Raw genomic sequence first — 19,823 nt, forward strand, 5'->3', positions numbered from 1 at the left:
AGTATGGCATTCTCTGCCATAGGTGTTAGTGGAAGAATGACTTTGAACAGACATTTCAAGGCTTTTGTATTAGTGTGCTTGGGCTGTTGTAACAAGATACCATACACTGAGTGGCTTAAACAACAGAAACGTATTTCTCACAGTTCTGGAGGTTAGGAAGTCCAGATCAATGTGCTGACCAATTCAGTTTCTAGTGGGCTGTCTTGCTGGCTTGTAAACGGTCACCTTCTTGCTGTGTCCTCATATGGCAGAGAGGGAAAGTAAGCTCTCTATTGTCTCTTCTTGTAAGGATACTAATCCTATTGGACCAGGGCTGGATCCTCACTGGCAATTGGAAAAAACACCAACCTGGTGCACTGAATGGTAGATGAGGAATAAGGATGCCTAGGGTCCTAATCCTGTGTTTTCCAGTTGCTGCAGGAAGCACATCCCTATCCTTCACAAGACCCTGTTTTCTCATTCATAAGGTGAGGGGGTTGAACTGGATGCTCTTTAAGGTGCCTTTCCACCTTTAACTTTGTTCTTGGTCTCTTCTACAGAAGGGAAATCTTGGATTTAGAGTAGAATCTCCCAAATGGTTTAATGAATGATTAAATCCATTCATGTTGTGACAGTGATCTCAGGTCACAAAGCTTCCTAATTATTCTGTCTAGAGATGAGAAGTAGCCAGTTGTTCCTTAGTCAGCTGTGGTTGTAAAGCAGTAATACTTCTGTACTTGTAAAGCTCAATAAAAGATTTTTCTCACCACCTACCCCTCCCTGTTTTTAGAATTCTTACTTTTTGTTCCTTGGAGGTTAGGAGACTTTCACTGTCAAGGACTTAACTGACTATGAGAGGTATCCCTGTATTACATATGCTTGTTTTGTCCTTTCTGGGAATTAATTTATTCTTTCCTGTTTTTGAAACTCCTTGATTTGAGAATATTCTGGAATGTGGATTAAGGTTGGAGAAGTTGAGCTGGGGGAAGATTTTTTGCAGGTAGAGCTGAGGATGGTTTCCCATCAGCAGCTAAAGATGTTTGTTGATTTCTCTGATGGGTACCAGGCCCAGTGCTAACCAGCTGCATAGCACTTTCTCTGTGACTCCCTTCAGTGATAGTGTCTTGTTCTGGAGACTGGAAAATATACTTTGCTATCAGCAGACTTTTTTTGGTTTTTGGCTCTGCCATCTGGACCATTCTGGATTGAACCCAGTGGGCTGTGATCTGCAGGGCCAGTGAAGCCAACCTAGTGGGACCTGGAGTAGCAGCCAATGGGGTAGCAGCTGATGGATGAGCAGTGAGATTAGGAAGAGGAAGGCCCTTTCAAGCCACCTGTCCATAGCACTCTCTTCCCAGACTGAGCTCTAGCAAGTGAGGCTCATGCAGACCCTCCTCTAGGATGTTTGTCTTCTGTTGAACCATATAGGATGGAAGAAAGTTTTTTCCTAGCAAGGCCAGAACAAGTGAGGAAGGGAAGGGTGTGCTCTGGCTTGTGGGAAGTAGAACAAAAGCACAGATCTCGGAGTCTGGCAGACCTGATGCTGATCCTGGCTCAGGGACTTACTAGCTCTATGTGACCTTGGGCAAATTTTCTGAGTCCCAGTGTTCTCACATGTAAAATGAGGCTAGTAATAAAAATGTACAGGCTCATAAGGAGTCAAGTGCCTACTGTGCAGTGGGTGGTCAGTATGTGTGTGTGAATTTTCTTTCCCAGTGAACACAAATTGGGCTTCCCTGGAATGGTAGTCTTTTAAGTTGGAGACCTGGGTTTGGAGGAGTAGGGTGATCTGCTGGGGTCGCCAAGTCAGGGGGCCAGAGCTGATGATGAGGCCACAGGGCAGAAGATAGGGCAGAGCTCCAGCCCTGTAAACACCCATTTTGACCCTTCCTTGGGGTGGGAACGCCCTGATTCGCACTAGAAATGTCATGCCTTTCTATCACATATATTAGGAAAGCTAATACTGATCTCTCTTGTTGCCAGATACTCCCCTGCTTTCCCTTTTGTAATGCTATTTGATGAATCATTTGAGAAGTATTACCGAAGAAAAACTTTAGGGAGAAGGATTGTCACCTCTGACCACCTTTGCACAATCCTGAGTGCAGGCTGTTTTCTCTTGTTGGCTATCTTGCAGTGCTGGAGGATTTATGTGATGAGAATGGCATTTTTGGTATTATTTGCAGAATTGAGAAGACCTTTTTGCCCCTATGGAATATGAAACCGATTAGGAGCTCTTTGTGCTCTGCTGCAAATCATTACACATCTACATTTCACTCTTATAAAATATGGATAATGACATGACTGTCTCTTAGGAGTCTGAGTGCATTAGCTAATGATCATTAAACCTTAGAAATAGAAAATTTATATGAATGTCAGGAGCTTTTGTAATTACATATTTGCATCATTTTGCTTGGCATCCTTGGAAGTTGTGCTTTCAACATGAAAATACTAGGGTTGATTCTTGTTTGTCTTGTTGTGGAGAAAGCTCTGAAGAAATAAGCTCAAAGAGTGTTCAGACAGATCAATTATCTCAGCTTCTCATGAAAGCCCTGAAGGAGCTCAGACCAGAGTGGTTTGGTTTGGGCTGAGGTGGAAGAAGAGCTTGAGATATTTTAAAGGCACTCAAGCTAGAAAATACCAGGAACTGAGGATGGAAATGGCTTTCATGCAAGGTTGTATGTAGATGCTCATGTCCCTTGTCCCCTGTGTCCTCAGACATACATTGTCTGGAAAATGCAGTGTTTTTTTTTTTTTTTCCTCCTCCAGATAATTATTTTAGGATTTAAGAAACTCTTTTAAATAAAAGATGTCAAATGGTAGTGTTCTGAGTACTCTCAATAGAAGAGTTTAAAAAAATTGATCTTTAGGAAAATAGTTACAGATAGTAACCTCACAGTGTGCCATTTGATCGCTGATGTTTTTATTTCATTGCAGGCAGTGGAGCTACTGCTGTGGTTCAAGCAGCCCTATGCAAACCCAGGCAAGAACGTGTAGCAATAAAACGGATCAACTTGGAAAAATGCCAGACCAGTATGGATGAACTATTAGTAAGTAACAGTGCAGGGAATACCTGCTGGTTGCTTTTTTTAACCTATGGGTATATGGAGATGGTTGGGAGAAAGGTGTTAATCTCCTATTTTGACATATGCATTTCTTGGAAAGCAGCCCCTACCACTTCCTGCTCCCTAGATTAATGAGACTATACCTTGTGATTGTGTCAGATAATGAACACCTTCCTTTGCTTTGAGAAACAGTATTTTGCTCAGTTCAAGTAATCCCAAGGTGAGAATGGCCTCAGCGTTGGCACTCCACTTGCTGTATCAAGGGCACACACTGTGGCATAACCTAACATGTCAGGATTACTGACTGCAGTTTTGAATGGTGAGCTTCTGGCCCTCTGTCTAGAATGTGTGACACAAATGGAAGTTGCCCCCAAACTATTTGTTGGTCATTTTAGCTTTCATAAATTATAGCATCACACAAATTTGAGTTATCTTTTAAAAATGCTCTGTAGCTTGCATTTGGCTAATGAGAGGAGTTTGTTTTTCTTAACACGGCAATTTGTACTTATTCTAAATGAGTACCTCATATAAATAATTGGAGCTTGTCAGTGTGGATATGACTATAGTAGCAATGGTTGGTTGAAGGAACATTTGCTTTTGGCTTAGCTGACTCATTATTAAATGAACAGCTTGGCAAATGGTTATTAGTTGCCCGGCAAACTGTGAAGGGTTTGAGGGTTTAATCTCATAAATATCGTTGTTGTTCTACCGGCCAATTTTCTTTTTTTCCCTTTTGGCCATTTATTTGAGGATAATAGAAAACCGCAGTGGAGGAGTTAACTGATTGGTTATCCCCACACTAATCCCAGTACAAATATTAGTCCAGTAGCTCCATACAGCTACAAAGTATAATGACAGTTGGCTGCAAATGAAGAAGCCTTTTGTTACAGTCTACATTGAGAATGGAATGTCATTAACAAGAGCTTTTTGTCTTTACTCAGAATATAGCTTTTATTTTAGGCTTAATTACGGTACACTATAGTATAAATTAAGTACAAGGATAAAGCGGTACTTTTCCAGATCTGTTTGGCCTTACATTTTAAATTAGGCTACACAATGCATAGATTTCGTTGGGTTTTATTGAAGCAGTGGATTGCCCGCTAAAACTCAGAAGAAAACCAGGGCTACCACAATTTAATGTTAATTTTTGAAATTTGCATACATTTAAGGCTTTTACCCGCCTTGAAATTTCAGCTGTTCTTTGCTCTTACTGAAATTCCTACTGCGTGCTACTTGTCTGTTGCTTGCTATCTTAGTGACCAGTAATATTGTGCCTTTGTCACCCAACCGGTTTTCAAGGTCACTTTCTCTGAGTTGGAAAAAGCATTTTATAAACTGTGGGGAGAGTTGGGTCCTGCTTCTGCCACTAAACTTGTTTTGGCTTTAGTAGAGTTACACAACAGCTCAGCGCGATTTAAAAAGAGTTGAATTGGAAGTTTTCTTCTAAGATCCCTTTAGGAATCCTGAAATTCTGTGACCATGCATAAGTGTACTTTAACATTTAAAAAAAAAATTTGGAGTACACATTTAAATGTATGTACTGTTTGGATGTATCACTCAAGAATTTGCCTATGATACTTACGTTTTTGTTTTTGTTTTGAAACGGAGTCTCACTGTGTTGCCCAGGCTGGAGTGTAGTGGCGCGGTTTCGGCCACTGCAACCTCCGCCTCCTGGGTTCAAGTAATTCTCCTGCTTTAGCCTCTCGAGTAGCTAGGATTACAGGCATGCACCGCCATGCCCGGCTAATTTTTGTATTTTTAGTAGAGACAGGGTTTTGCCATGTTGGCCAGGGTGGTCTTGAACCCCTGACCTCAGGTGAGCCATCCACCTTGGCCTCCCAAAGTGCTGGGATTACAGATGTGAGCCACCGTGCCCGGCTGATACTTTGATTGTGGTGTTCTATTAGAGGTCTCAACCATTTTTTGCCATTAGCAGAATATTGATAGAGAATATATGTAAGGCTTGTGTGTACTTGTGCCTGACAGTCCTGGAGCCTGCCTTCTGGTTTGATGGGTTGGTCTCTGGTCTCTACCAAGCCCTCAGTTGCCCATAGCCTTCACGTTTCCCTCTGCTGGCATTTCTTCCATAGTCAGTGTCCAGTGATGGTAACTGTGTAAGCGTCTGGGTGGAGGTCAGCAGGGAGGCTGGTCATTCCGATTTCTTTCCTTTGTTTTCCTGGAACCAATAAGCATAGCAGTGTCATTTGGAGCTACTTGTAACTTAGGTAGAGCTGTCTATCGAAAGGACTGGTGCTTTTGTGGCTTTGTGCTTTGCTTCATTCGTCTGAGGTCGTAGGATTTATGAGTTTGCTTATTAGCAGTTAATTCATTTTCTCATTCTTATTTTCTTTCCTTAATGCCCATGTTGCAATAGAATATAATATATTTGCATTGTTTATTTTTCATTTTATATTGATTTATTGCTTTGATCTTTCCTACCCTTGAACCTTTGACCTTTTGGTGTGTTGATATATTTAGAGAGGGGGGAAATGGCTATGGTTCTTTAGGATGTACAACTCCCAGGTTCTTTTCAAACAAAAATAAGTAGAATTTACAGAGTATAGGCTGCCTGATTTTGCCAGGCTTTTGTGGCCCAGTTATTGGCACATGAGATTGTGTGGAGCAGAGTTGCTGTCATCTTTTCAATGTCTAATACTGCTGTTGCTTGCAGTTTTATTATTTCAGAGGGCTCACATTGTGGCAGTGTTTGGACATCCGGTATCCTAATAATCCTTTAATTCCATGAGTGTGTATTATACACAGGTCAGTGCACTGCATCATCTCACAGACTGGCCATGTGTTAACTGGAAACCATTGTTCTTAGAAGAAACAATGGCCACTGGGATCTTTTCTTGTGAGAGTGTTATGTCATAGAAGTCACAATTATCAACTATGTTTTTGCCACTGGGACATGTTTTTCTCTTGATGACACTCTTATCACCTCCTGACCCCCACTCCCAGCTCAGCCCCCATCTACTACCTGTCCCTTTCCTGTCCCCACTCCCTTTGTCCCATAGTAAAGTGGGATTTATACACACAGGTCAGAAGCGATGGCACACAACAGTTTTAGACCACTGGGCCTGAACTCGACTGCTTTATGTGGTAGGGGCTGTCAGTTGAGTTTCCCGTAGGTCATGGAGCTGGATCCAGGGTTTGCTGAAGAAGGAGTCAAGCGGTCATCATTTCTGAAGGGAAGTGCTAATTATGGTGTCAGCTTCTCTGTGAATGAGCAGAGGAAAAGAAGTGTTAGATGAGATCATTGGTGCTAAATAATTGATGTTTCAAATTTATACTGTTGAAATGTGTACTGTAATATTCTGTAAAGTTAGTTACAGATCAAATAGGCATTTATTTATTTATTTATTTGGTAAATACTTACTGAGTTTCTGTATTATGCTTAAGCCCATCAAAAGGATGGCTTTTGGGTGTGTATATGAGAGTACAAGGCTTTATGCCCACTAAAAATTAATTTTAGTTTAACAGCAATTAGATTAGAACACTCCCAAATTAGCTGGGCGTGGTAGCGGGCACCTATAGTCCCAGCTACTCGGGAGGCTGAGGCAGGAGAATGGTGTGAACCCAGGAGGTGGAGCTTTCAGTGAGCCGAGATCGCCCCACTGCACTCCAACCTGGGCGACAGAGTGAGACTCCGTCTCAAAAAAAAAAAAAAAAAAAGAACACTCCCAAATAAATGTTTTTCTTGGTATGATATTAATAGCAATCAATCTAATCCTTTTTTATGTATTCTTTTGAATTTTCATGTATGTTTTGGAGTTTGGCCTTTAACTGTATTCTGATCTCTGAAGGTATAATGATCTTAGTGTTTAGTTTTCCAGGAGCCAAGGATATGTTCTGGTTTGTTCTGTATTCCTTACTGTGCCAACATAGATGCTTTGATAATTTCTGAAATTTGTTAACCCCACGTTTGTGGTTAACTCCAGATTTGTGAGGCCCATGGTGGTGTAAATGACTGATTATAACTAGTTTAATGCTCTCTAGGAGATACTTACAGTTTTAGAGCGGAACTTGTTAACACCAGAATTATCAAACCCCATTAGATGCTAGGCACTGACTTAGGTGATGGGAAAACAGAGTGGATTCCTATTTTAGGGGGAGACCATAGACTAGTGAATGAGTCTTTTCATTTTTGTTTTGGGTTGGTGAGATTTTTGAACTAAGGGATGTCTTTCTGGACCTTTTGTCTTTATTTGCCCAGAAATGGTTTAGCAGATGACCAGACAATTTACTTTTCTCTAATATGTATTCCCTTGAGGGAGTTCCTGCTTTCCAATAGGAATTTAAGACTTGCTCAGTGGGTCTGACCCATTGTCTTGCAGACTAGTATATTCTGTGTGAAGATGGCCTTGAGGTTTCCTGCAAAAGCTTGGTTCTCTGGTTTGTGGTCAACCTCTAAGGCTAGGGATGCTGTGCTGGGCCACTCTTGACTTCCCTTAAAATCCAATACATGAGTGCTTTTTCTTGAAGTCATGTGTCTTTTCAGCCTCTGTCACCCGGTGAAAAAATGAACTCTATAAATATAACAGTCCTTTCTTCTAATGTGACAAAATGAACTCCATAAATGTAATAGTCCTTTTTTCTATTTACCCTAACCCTACTTTTTGTGATGTTCAGGTTACTCTACCTTACCCAGAGATTGATGAACATTTTGGTTCATAACCTTATTTGACTTTTTGACTTTAAATAGATGCCTTTCAATTTTTTCCTATTGCCTCAAGTTCTCATATTTCTAGTCTGCCTTTGGTACCCATTCACAGAAAATTCAGCCTTATTTGCTCATTCCTGCACATATATCAATGCCATCAAAATTGACAGTTTAATTCTCAAGGGCAGGAGAGCCATAGGAGAAATGGCCCAGGGACCAGGCAAAGCATTTGTGTCGTTAAAAAAATAAAAGGAGGCCGCGCACGGGTGGCTCACGCCTGTAATCCCAGCACTTTGGGAGGCTGAGGTGGGCTGATCACCTGAGGTCGGGAGTTCAAGACCAGCCTGACCAACATGGAGAAACGCCGTCTCTACTAAAAATACAAAATTAGCCAGGGTGGTGGCGCGTGCCTGTAATCCCAGCTACTCGGGAGGCTGATACAGGAGAATTGCTTGAACCCAGGAGGCAGAGGTTGCAGTGAGCCGAGATCGTGCCATTGCACTCCAGGTTGGGCAACAAGAGCAAAACTCTGTCTCAAAAAATAAATAAATAAAAAATAAAAGGAAAGAAATAGTTAAGTGATTACATTATGAAATTATGTAATGCTCATTAAAAATATGTGAACAAAGTCATTTCAAGAAAACATTGGCTACAGAAAAGTAATGAATGTTGATCCTTGTGATAGAAGGAAAGGAACTCCCTGGGTCAGGGGACTTGCTTTCTTTACTTGACTCCCCTGCAGAACTGCTCATTTTGGAAAAATCAGTTTCACCACTGGTCCTTATTTGTGTGATGAGAAATTCTGGCAAAATTTTATTTTTATTACCCAAGTGCTGTGAATCTGTTTATTTAAAAGTATATTCTTTTAACAAAACCCCCTTTTCAGTTCACTTAAAAATACTAATTACTAGCAAATCATGCATGATAATTCAGGATAGAGTTAAGTCACTTTAGCATTACGGTATGATAGCAGAAATCTACTGTAAATTCATAGATTTCGGTACACAGTGTATCATTTTTTCTCCTGCGAACATAATGAAAGAGTTTCTCTGTCATTCAATAGTCTTCAACTGGCATCTGCTTTTTTCTTCCTGTATCATCTTTCTCTAGGGATTTTGGTCTATCTCACTGACAATATTTATAGATAAAATCAAGAACTTTTTCCTCAGAACAAAGCCACTGCCCTCATTTTGCTTTCTGCTGTAGTGTTGTTTTATTGTTTCTCCTTTCTCTTCATCTACTCTTCCCTCCCTCCCTCCCTCCTCCCCTCCCTGCCTCACTCCCTCCCTCCTTCCCTCCCTCTCCTTAGAAAAATGAGTTAGCAATAATTTGTGGGTTATTGGAGGATGAAGCTCCAGATATCTTCATGGCTTGATGATCATTTGAGAGGAACTGTTATCCCTAACTATTATCTGATGCAGGCTGCTCTCATCCTTTTTAAATTAAAGGATTTGGTGACCTCTGAGCAGTTCCTCTAGTGAGAAGTTTTTTTTTCCTCTTCCTTTTAATTGAGGTTTAAGCCGGGGGTGGGGGGGGGGGTTGACTCTCAAAACCTTGTTTGCAGTGTTTTAGCAAATTTATGGAATTATGTTAATACTTTTGCAAATCTTGTTTATTCTAGAACGAAGTGATTAAAAAACTTCATCTTTTTAAGTTGACCCTGAAACAGTATAATTTTGTATGTGTGTGTTTTCTTTATTGCATCTACGAAAGTATGTCTCCATTCTTTTTGAAGTTAAGAATTTTCTAATTAGTCATTTAATAATTCATATCCCAGCTCATTCTTCATTATATGTGGTAACAAATTGCATTTGGCTATTTGCTGTACAGTTTTTTACATTAAGAATATAGCATTAACATGCAAGCCTACTTCACTGAATATAGTATTGTTTTGAGCATTTCAGGTTTCAATCATTAAGTTTTGTTCTGTCATCTGTCTCTTGCCACTTAGTTTTGTAATTATTTTAATATAATTTGCAGTACTATTTGGAGCATTTCAAGTCTTCGCCATTAAATTTTGTACTATTATCTGTCTATTGCAACTTAGCTTTGTAACTACTTTCACATAATTTGTTGTTTATGTTTATCCAAGTATAGTCCAAATGAGGGCAGGATTGGAAATAGAAAATTTTTGGATATTTTGAAAGCACAAAAACATTCTTAAGGAATTAGAGAATACATGCTATACTGTATATGAAAACTAACATTTTTAGAGCACTAAAGTTATATTAGCTTAGGAACATGTATATTCTGGTTGGAGAAAATGTTTTATTTTTGGAAAATCAAGTTTAAAAGTTATAATGTAGCTTATTCAGATACTAATTAAATATACTAGTTGAATTTACTTTTAAGTGTTTTCTACATTTGTTAGAAATAGCTCATTAAAATGTCTAACATCTCATGCTATTTTTTCAAAAAGTAAGCAAAAATTTACATTGCAAAAACACTTACGTTTTGGGGTTTATATGTTTTCAGTAACAGGGACCTAGCACATGCTCATTTTCAGAGTAGGAGAAAATGGGGAAGACATGCCCAGATTGAATATAATTTTAGTTACATCTCACTTTTTGAATATCTCACCTTTGCCATCCTCCTAGACTTCAGGAAAATGTTGCTTAGGTTGAGACAAATGCTGTAGTTCTTTCCTCTGTTATCGTCATTCTTATTTTGGTTTGGTTATTTCCATAATTAATTAAGCTGTTGCTGAAGAAGGAGGGCTGTGGAATCCTCAGGGGGGAGGTTGGAGAGTATGAAAAGGAGTCTGTGCCGCTTTTGCAGGCGGGTTGTTCCCTGGCAGAACCCCAGATGGCACACAGTATCCAGGGTGCCACAGAGGATACCACAAAAAGAAGACACATTACACCCTACGTTGTCACTGTGTGGTGGTGAACCCAAATACAGCAGCAGTGGTAAAAGTTGGCCTCCAGATTTCCAGCAGTACAATTTGACTGACAAGAAAAGTTCTTCCAGTTTCTGTTTCTGTTTGTTTGTTTGTTTATTTATTTATTTATTTATTTATTTGTTTGTTTTTTAAGAGATAGAATCTGGCTATGTTGCCCAGGCTGCCCTCCAACTCCTGGGCTCAAGTGATCCTCGCACCTCAGCTTGTTGAGTAGCTGTGATTACAGGTGCATGCTGCCAGGCTGACCATCTATTTCTGTTTTTAATGACATCTTCAACTTGAATTTTTTCAGTATTCCTAGTCACAATTTCATGGTCAAAAAGCAATTGTTCACCGGGCGCGGTGGCTCAAGCCTGTAATCCCAGCACTTTGGGAGGCCGAGATGGGCGGATCACGAGGTCAGGAGATCGAGACCATCCTGGCTAACACTGTGAAACCCCGTCTCTACTAAGAAATACAAAAAACTGGGATGGCTGGGTCATAATGGTACTTCTAGTTCTAGATCCTTGAGGAATCGCCATACTGTTTTCCATAATGGTTGAACTAGTTTACAATCCCACCAACAGTGTAAAAGTGTTTCTATTTCTCCACATCCTCTCCAGCACCTGTTGTTTCCTGACTTTTTAATGATTGCCATTCTAACTGGTGTGAGATGGTATCTCATTGTGATTTTGATTTGCATTTCTCTGATGGCCAGTGATGATGAGCCTTTTTTCATGTGTCGGCTGTATGAATGTCCTCTTTTGAGAAATGTCTGTTCATATCCTTTGCCCACTTTTTGATGGGGTTGTTTGTTTTTTTCTTGTAATATACCCAAAGGATTATAAATCATGCTGCTATAAAGACACATGCACACGTATGTTTATTGCGGCACTATTCACGATAGCAAAGACTTGGAATCAACCCAAATGTCCATCAGTGACAGACTGGATTAAGAAAATGTGGCACATATACACCATGGAATACTATGCAGCCATAAAAAAGGATGAGTTTGTGTCCTTTGTAGGGACATGGATGCAGCTGGAAACCATCATTCTCAGCAAACTGTCGCAAGAACAGAAAACCAAACACCGCATGTTCTCACTCATAGGTGGGAACTGAACAGTGAGATCTCTTGGACTCGGGAAGGGGAACATCACACACCGGGGCCTATCACGGGGAGGGGGAGCGGGGAGGGATTGCATTGGGAGTTATACCTGATGTAAATGACGAGTTGATGGGTGCTGACGAGTTAATGGGTGCAGCACACCAACATGGCACAAGTATACATATGTAACAAACCTGCACGTTACGCCCATGTACCCTAGAACTTAAAGTATAATAATTAAAAAAAAAAAAAGGAAATACAAAAAACTAGCCGGGCGAGGTGGCGGGCGCCTGTAGTCCCAGCTACTTGGGAGGCTGAGGCAGGAGAATGGTGTGAACCCGGGAGGCGGAGCTTGCAGTGAGCTGAGATCCCGCCACTGCACTCCAGCCTGGGCAACAGAGCGAGACTCCGCCTCAAAAAAAAAAAAAAAAAGCGATTGTTCATACCTAAGTCTTGATTCTGATTCCACTGTGGCACCCTCAGCACTTTTAGAGCCCAGAAAACATCATTATTGTTCGTTGAATAACTTTTTTAGCTAACTGTAAAAAAAAATGGCACCTTCCTATTGAGTTTTCATGTAGTATTTCAATATCACTATTGTATTTTTTGCTTTCTCCCCCTTGTTTCATTTGAAAAAATAACTATACGTGTGACTTCTACATTTCCAAGCAAATTTGTTTAGTTTTTAAAGACAGTTTTTGCAGAGCACCCAATTTCATGATACTATAACGAAGCAAGTAGGCCTTGGGATATTCATTCTGTTCTGTTAGCAAGTAGATGTTTGCCCATCGGGATTGCTCTGCTGCTTCTGAGAGATTTTCCAGACCTCCAGTTGCCCTGACACTTCACACTTCTGTAACTGCCCCTCCCTAGTTTTAAAAACTTCTCTACAAACACCAGTTAAGGCTATCACAAAACTTATGCTTCCCTTTTCCTGATTTCTTAAAAGTGTTTCTCTTTCTTCGAAATACCTAGTTCCCATTTGTAAACTGCCTTCCATTGGACTATACTTGGTTAAACTCAGATACCAAATCACATGAAAATAATTGTAAAGTTAAGTGGCAAAGGATATTCGTTGCTTGATTTGTAAGTGGTACAAGACAAAATGTTTGACTCTTCCTTGAATAGGTTTTTCTCTGCTGGTACTTTTCTTATAAAGGAGGCAAGAGTTTGCTGTATAAATGGTGTATCATTTTTTACAATTAAAAAAATTCATGACTGGGCACGGTGGCTCACGCCTGTAATCCCAGCACTTTGGGAGGCTGAGGCAGGTGAATCACTTGAGGTCAGGAGTTCAAGACCAGCCTGGCCAACATGGTGAAACCCCGTCTCTACTAAAAATGCAAAAATTAGGTAGTGCACACCTGTAATTCCAGCTACTTGGGAGGCTGAGGCAGGAGGATTGCTTGAACCCAGGAAGCAGAGGTTGCAGTGAGCCGAGATTGCGCCATTGCACTCTAGCCTGGGCAATGAGCAAAACTCCATCTCAAAATAAATAAATAAAATAAATAAATTCGCAATGACATATTCATGATTGAAAATGACAGTCCAGAAAAATACATTGCTCTTCTAAGAGCTTTGTTAATCCTGTTCTTCCATGTCTTGGTTGACATTTGAAATCATTGAAATTTGTTTTTGGTTAAACCTGCTACTTACAGTATTTGGTTATTTGTGAATATTGATTAGGTTACCTTTCATAATGCTGCTAAAAGAAGTGCATGCTGGAGAATGAGTTTCTGAAAAGTGTTTTTATTTAACAAGATTACTCCTATACCATTTAAAGAATTCTTTAAATGTTTTGAGGGTATTGCATACATTTTACAGATGTATTTGGTCATCTCTTGCATTTGGAAGTAGATGTTTTATTTGATAGTATTTGTACATCATATATAGATTTCCTTTGTAGATTATGTTGCAGTGGGGAAATGTGCCTGGGAGCTAGATGTTTCTCTCACCATGTCATTGAAGGAAAAATACATTTCAGCACTTAACTTGCAAGTAGGGGTTCTAAGCTTCGGCTGCACATTAGAACCACCTGGGAGCTTCTGAAAAATTTCATTCCCAGGCTGTCTCCTAAACCGATTTACAGCAGCCTCCTGGGGCCGGGACTCAGGCGTGGGTGTTTTTCAAAGCTCCCCAGGTGATTTCAATATGCAGCCAAGGTTGCGATCCATTGCTTTAGAATAAAGTTAGAAGTATCTCCTCAGATTTAACTGCAAACAATTTTGGAGCTTGAGTAGGTTTGATTTCTTAACTAAGAGCTTGAGTAGGATATTTTGCCATCATTATCAGATAAAGAAGAATTTATTTAGGATTTACGTAAGTTGTAAAATATGCAAATTTGGTTAAGTATAGTTTAATATTTTGAATTCAGAATTATTTAACTCTTCCCTTTCAGTAACAAAATCTCTTTCCTTTTAGTGCTTTATGAATCTTACGGTCTGAGGAACAAAAGAAATCAGGTTTTAACTTTTTCCTAATCCTTATATATTTAAACTTGTACTATTTCTCTTTGTTCTGAACCGTTTACATAAGTATCTGTTTAGATGCCTTATTCCAAAAGAGTTTGAGGCAGTTTACCAGGATACATGAAGTATGACAAGGGTGGTATAAATTAAATACAAGGCGAATTAGGAAAACCATGGATTGGAACAATGTAGAGGTTAAAAATTCATTACCAAATGACCTATCCATGTATTACAGCAAACTCCTTGAGCCAGTGGGGCCAACAGATGTGTCATGTGACATTTCTATTGGAAAAAGTGAGGGCCGCTGCCATGGTCTGTCTCTGTGCCTTTGAGGCTTAAATCAGAAATTGGGACATTTGAAATTAGGGGGATGCTCACACGCAAAGAAGAAAATGAGACATTGAACAGATTGAATTAACTTTGAACATTTGTGTTACGTGCTAGGCATTCTGCAAGGAGTTTTATACATCTCATTTCCCCTGCCTCACAATAATCTCATGTAGATGGTAGTAATCTCCTTTTACAGAAAAGGAAACAGGCTCAAAGATGTTGGATAACCTGCCTAAGTAATCAAGCCAGTAAATGGCAAAGCCAAGCTTCCAAGCCAGCTGTGACATAGAGTGCAGCCCTTCTGTAGTAGATCCTGGGGGATCCGATCCTTGCTAATCACAGTTCCTGATTGGCCTCAGTACTATTTGTAGGAGTAATTCTTTTTTTTTTTTTTTTTTGTGGGGAGACGAAAGGCCGTATAGCAATATGAGAAAATCTCTTATTATATTTAGTTATGGCAGGGTACAGTGGCTCACAGCTGTAATTTCAGCACCTTGGGAGACCAAGGACGAGGATTGCTTGAGCCGGGGAGCTCGAGACCAGCCTGGGCAACACAGTGAGACCCTGTCTCTCCAAAAAATTTTTAAAAATTAGCTGGATGTGATAGCATGTGCCCATCACCCCTGCTACTCAGGAAGCTTGAGGTGTGAAGATTGCTGGAGCCAGGAAGGTCGAAGCTTCTGTGAGCTATGATTGCGCCATTGCACTCCAGCCTGGACAATAGAACGAGATTGTCTAAAAAAAAAAATTAAGTTTTTTTTTCCTTTTTTTTTTTTTTTTTTTTTAGTTCTGTTATTTTTTGGGGGAAGGGGGAGTTTTTTTTCCTCCCAACACCTCATATTTGTAGGGTAGGATACTTTATATATTTTGTATTCCTCACCACACCTAGCATGTCACACATAATGTCTGGTTTGGCAAATTTTGCAGGGCTGGCATAACAGCAGTGTGTGGGTGTCCTTCTTTGATATGTCTGTCTTGCACACAGCTCCCTGCAGAGGGGTACTGCTGTGGCTGCCACTTCAGTTCTAGCAGATGGATAGGGGATCTTCCATGCTACCCCATTTTAAGGTTGGTCTTCCCACTCTTGTGAAATTTCCCTTGTGATGCATTTCGGATGGAGCTGCAGGAACAGCTCTGTCCGCCTCAGAGAAGATTAACTACTGTGCCATGGCTTGGTTTGGCGCTTGTGACGTGTCTGAGTCTCATCTCCTAGTTTTCCAAGGGAGCCACTGTGTTCGATTCCTTGGCTATATTTTTGGCAAATGTTTTGCCTGGATTTCAGAGTTCTGTAATTTCTCCCAACTTTGACCTCATGGGTTTTTTTGTTTGTTTGCTTGCGTTTCTTTTTTAAATCTCAATGTAGTTTTTACCCTTTTCTGGCCTTGCGAAATTCACACCACTTTAGTACAACAGTCTCCCTTATTTCCAGCTTTGCTTCTTACCCCTCTCCTCCACTTAGACTCTCCTCCAGTTAGACTTAGCCAGGCAGTGCTGTTGGCCAGTCCCCCTGCTGGGCACTTTTGACACTGTGGGCTTCATTGCAGTCATCTGTGTCCCTCCTCTCACATCCCCCAACCTTCCTCTCTGCCTTCTTTCAAAGCTCAGTCTATCGCTTTGCCACTCAGAGTCTGGTTTCTGGGCCCATAGCATCAGCATCACATGGAAGCCTGCTAGAAATGCAGATTCTCAGGCGGCACCACAGCCCTTCCGAATGGGAATCTGCATCTTAGCCAATTGCTGAGGTGATCTGCATGCCCATCCAAATTAGACAAGCACCACTTTAATTCATACTCCTCCTTTGGATTGTGACCTAATTAAGAGACTAGGATGTTAGAACCCATTCATTCAGTCGAAAGAATCAGCTAAAACATTTTTATATTTTCACATTGTTCATCTTTAGTCTATAGTTTTGTCATTTTTAGGGATAGGGACAAACAGATATGTTTGGGGATAAATGTCTTTTCCTAACCACATGAATGAGGTTAGGGCATTAAGAAAAGCTTAGATAATTTAACTGATAGATTGTTACCAAGGGAGCATTCAAATAACACCCATGATTGTTTTGAAAAGAAATGGTGGGGATAGTTTTGTGGAAAGATTTCTAGTTTTTGGGCTTTTACTTTCTTCTATGTGGAAATATTACTTATCCTGGGGATCAGCGATAGCGCAGGTCCTATCCCAGGACAGAGCGACAGGTGTTTCTCCCTAAGGCAAGTTTCTCCTGTCCTTAAGCATTGATGCTCGTGGAAAAGCTGCTGTGCAGGACAATGGTTGGTGCAGGAGTTGGGGACATGGACCCCCTAGCCAAGAAGTGAAGAGGGACGGCTCAGCTGCATGGAAGAAGAATGTGAGGTTGAGTGATCAAACTGATGCAAAGCCACCCTCAGGCCCCCTGCCCCTTCTTTTACCTGTCCTTATATTACTCCTGTGGTTGTGTTGGTACGGTGATATCTGTGACCCCTCATCCCCAACTCATTTAAATTCTGGAACCTTTTAATGTCCAGATGGTGTCTCTAAGACTCAGAGTTTTGAAGAAATATAATTTGCTAAGTTATATCTATAGGTTTTCTAAAGGAGTTACACACACACACACACACACACACGCTCACTGCAAAGTCAGAGAACCTGATACTCTGGGTGGGAAGTGATACTGGCCATCTAAATGCAGAGGACTAAAAAGTGGTTTTTCTAGACTGACTCAACCTTGCCTTCAATGCAAAAGAATTTCCTTTTGTATGACCATTAGTTGTTTTGTGCATTTTGATAAATGATGTAAAAGTTTGGAGTTACAGCACTAGAAAGGCATTCACTTACATTTAGAGCACAGCTGCATTAAGAGACATTTCTTTGAACACTAGGCATCTGTTTAAACTGGACCCTACCTAATGCTGCAGACCTTCAATGTGGGCCATCCCCCCACTGAGCAGATGCTATTGACTTGAAATAGGAGTGGCCGAGGCAGTGTTCCATTTCTCCTTCAGAAGTGTCTTATGGCATGAGAACCTAATACCAGAAACAGATGGAAACTGGACCTCAGGTTTCAGATGTTATTCAAAGGAAAAGAGTTGCTGAATTGAAAAGTGTCAGATCTAGAAAACCTGTAATCAGTCCAATGGATGAGGGGAATGATGAAGGAAAAACATGGTTATATACTGAAAAGAAAATAGAAAATTATCTTTGGTTAAAAGCACTTCATTTTTACTATTTTTTTATTTTTTTGAGACAGAGTCTTGCTTTGTCACTCAGGCTGGAGTCCAGTGGCACGATCTCAGCTCACTGCAACCTCCACTTCCCAGGTTCGAGTGATTCTCGTGCCTCAGCTTCCTCAGTCACTGGGACTACAGGCGCACATCACCACACTCAGCTAATTTTTTGTAGAGACAGTGTTTCCTCATGTTGGCCAGTCTGGTCTTGAACTCCTGACCTCAGATGATCCATCTGCCTCTGCCTCCCAAAGTGTTGGGATTACAGGTGTGAGCCGCTGCTCCCAGTCAAAAACACTTTAAATAAACATATATATTAAGGAACGTATGTAAGTGTTACATGTTACAGAATTTTGGCCAAGTTGTTGGATATGTAGGATCTTTTTAGTAGTATGAGGATTAGGCAGTACTGGACATGCAAAGATAACAGCCCAAATTGAGATGTTCTACTTGGGTAACTTTGAGTTAATGCAAAGCTCATTATTATTGAATATATTCATAGGATGCATAAAGTACTCTTCTTTCATCATTAATACATAATAGCAAAAATGAGTTTTCTTTGATCATTTAGGTTATTCTTGTCCTTTTTGGATAGTACCTTGAAAGTGAGTTACACTGGTCTGGTACCTTTGATTGAGAGTTACATTAGACTGAAGCTTTTATGGAGTCATCTGACAATAACTTAAAAGGACAAACTGAAATCAATATGAAACTGAATATTCCCGAAAAATGTGGTTTATTGAAAGTTGTCATTTGTTTTATTTCCCAGCTTTGTTGTTTTATGTCTTTATATAAAACTTTTATTCTCTATAGCAGTGTTTCCAAGATGTGACCTACAAAGCATTCTTTTCCTGCTTTGTTAATATGGATTAAACTGTGGCAGTTTATCTATTGCAGGACTTCTCAGAGCCTTTGACAGTACTAATATTCCCTGTGATTCTTTTAGAATGAGATGTAGTATCTGATGTTTCCCAAGCTTATTTTACTTCGCCTGCTGCACTCTTCCCTGCCACCTCCTTTTTTTTCACTTAATGGAATATCTACTATGGCAGATAGCTGGGAAATAATACTGTAGCATTTTCAAATGTATTTTCTCATTTACCATCACAGCAGTCCTGAGAAACGGAGACAGTTTTGTTGTCGTTTTTTGGATGAGGGAGGAGCTAAGATCCACCAGAGTTCAGGCTGGCACCAGGATGCAGGTGTCCTAGTAACTTCCCCAGTCTTTTATCTCCCTGTCAAGCCTTCAGTTCAGGTATGAGGCTCTTAGTCCTACATGGCAGGGCTCTGTGCTGGCAGAGTTGGGGGGTCATCTGGGTGATAACAGTGATCTGAAGTTCCTATGTCCAGTGGCTGGCCCACAGGGCTTTGTGGTCTCCTGTAGAGAACTTTCTAATCGGAGTTGATAATGCGGTGAGAGAGTTGGTCCTTATGTACCTTCTTTGAAGTAGTGGCTTAGGCAGCCCCTCAGGTAGGCTTTCGAATAGGAAAGTTACCCAGGTACTCAACTGTGATTCACTTGTGTTTGCTTGCCACCTTTCACCCCATGGTACTATGTCATGTTTTGCTCTTTTTATAGAAAGAAATTCAAGCCATGAGTCAGTGCAGCCATCCCAACGTAGTGACCTATTACACCTCTTTTGTGGTCAAAGATGAACTTTGGCTGGTCATGAAATTACTAAGCGGAGGTAAGTGGATTTTGTTGTTGTTATTTGTTTGCTTGTTTTCTCTCCTTTTGTTGGAACCAGCATATTGGAGAAGACTTTAGATTGAATCCTTTCTCTCCTGTGTTTGAAAGTTTGTTTGGTTTCTCATTGCCTAGAGGGTAACATCCAGATTGCTTCGCACTGACCTCAAAGCTTTTCATAATTTCACTTAACTTCTGAGAATATGTGTGTCGTCTTCTCCAGTTATGAAATGCTCGACCTTCTAGGTTGAGAGGCAGCCCCTGGAATGTATTATGTGCTCTCATGCCTTTGTCCCTGACCTGTCCTCTTTCTCAGCCTTGCATCTCTCCTTTCTTTTCCATGTTCTCAGGCCTAAAAGGTCACATCCTCTCCACAGTCACCGCTTATTTTTTTTAAAAAAAGTTAGCCAGTCCTTTCTCCTTGAGTCCTTTCTTTTTAACA

The 19,823-nt window shown here is 40.5% G+C and overlaps 1 protein-coding gene across 2 annotated transcripts in view; it reads left to right on the forward strand.

Moving 5' to 3' along the window:
• Window positions 1-2,918: 2,918 nt before the first annotated feature.
• Window positions 2,919-19,823, forward strand: part of STK39 (serine threonine kinase 39) — a 237,794-nt gene continuing 220,889 nt past the window's right edge. For both annotated transcript variants that reach the window (XM_011988161.1, XM_011988162.1), the window contains exons 1-2: window positions 2,919-3,026; window positions 19,274-19,382. In XM_011988161.1, coding sequence (XP_011843551.1) covers window positions 3,012-3,026; window positions 19,274-19,382 — 124 coding nt within the window. In that variant the 5' untranslated portion in view covers window positions 2,919-3,011. The remainder of the gene's footprint in view (window positions 3,027-19,273; window positions 19,383-19,823) is intronic.

The sequence above is a fragment of the Mandrillus leucophaeus genome, unplaced genomic scaffold (genome assembly GCF_000951045.1).
Source record: "Mandrillus leucophaeus isolate KB7577 unplaced genomic scaffold, Mleu.le_1.0 Scaffold324, whole genome shotgun sequence".
Classification (NCBI taxonomy): Eukaryota; Metazoa; Chordata; class Mammalia; order Primates; family Cercopithecidae; genus Mandrillus; species Mandrillus leucophaeus.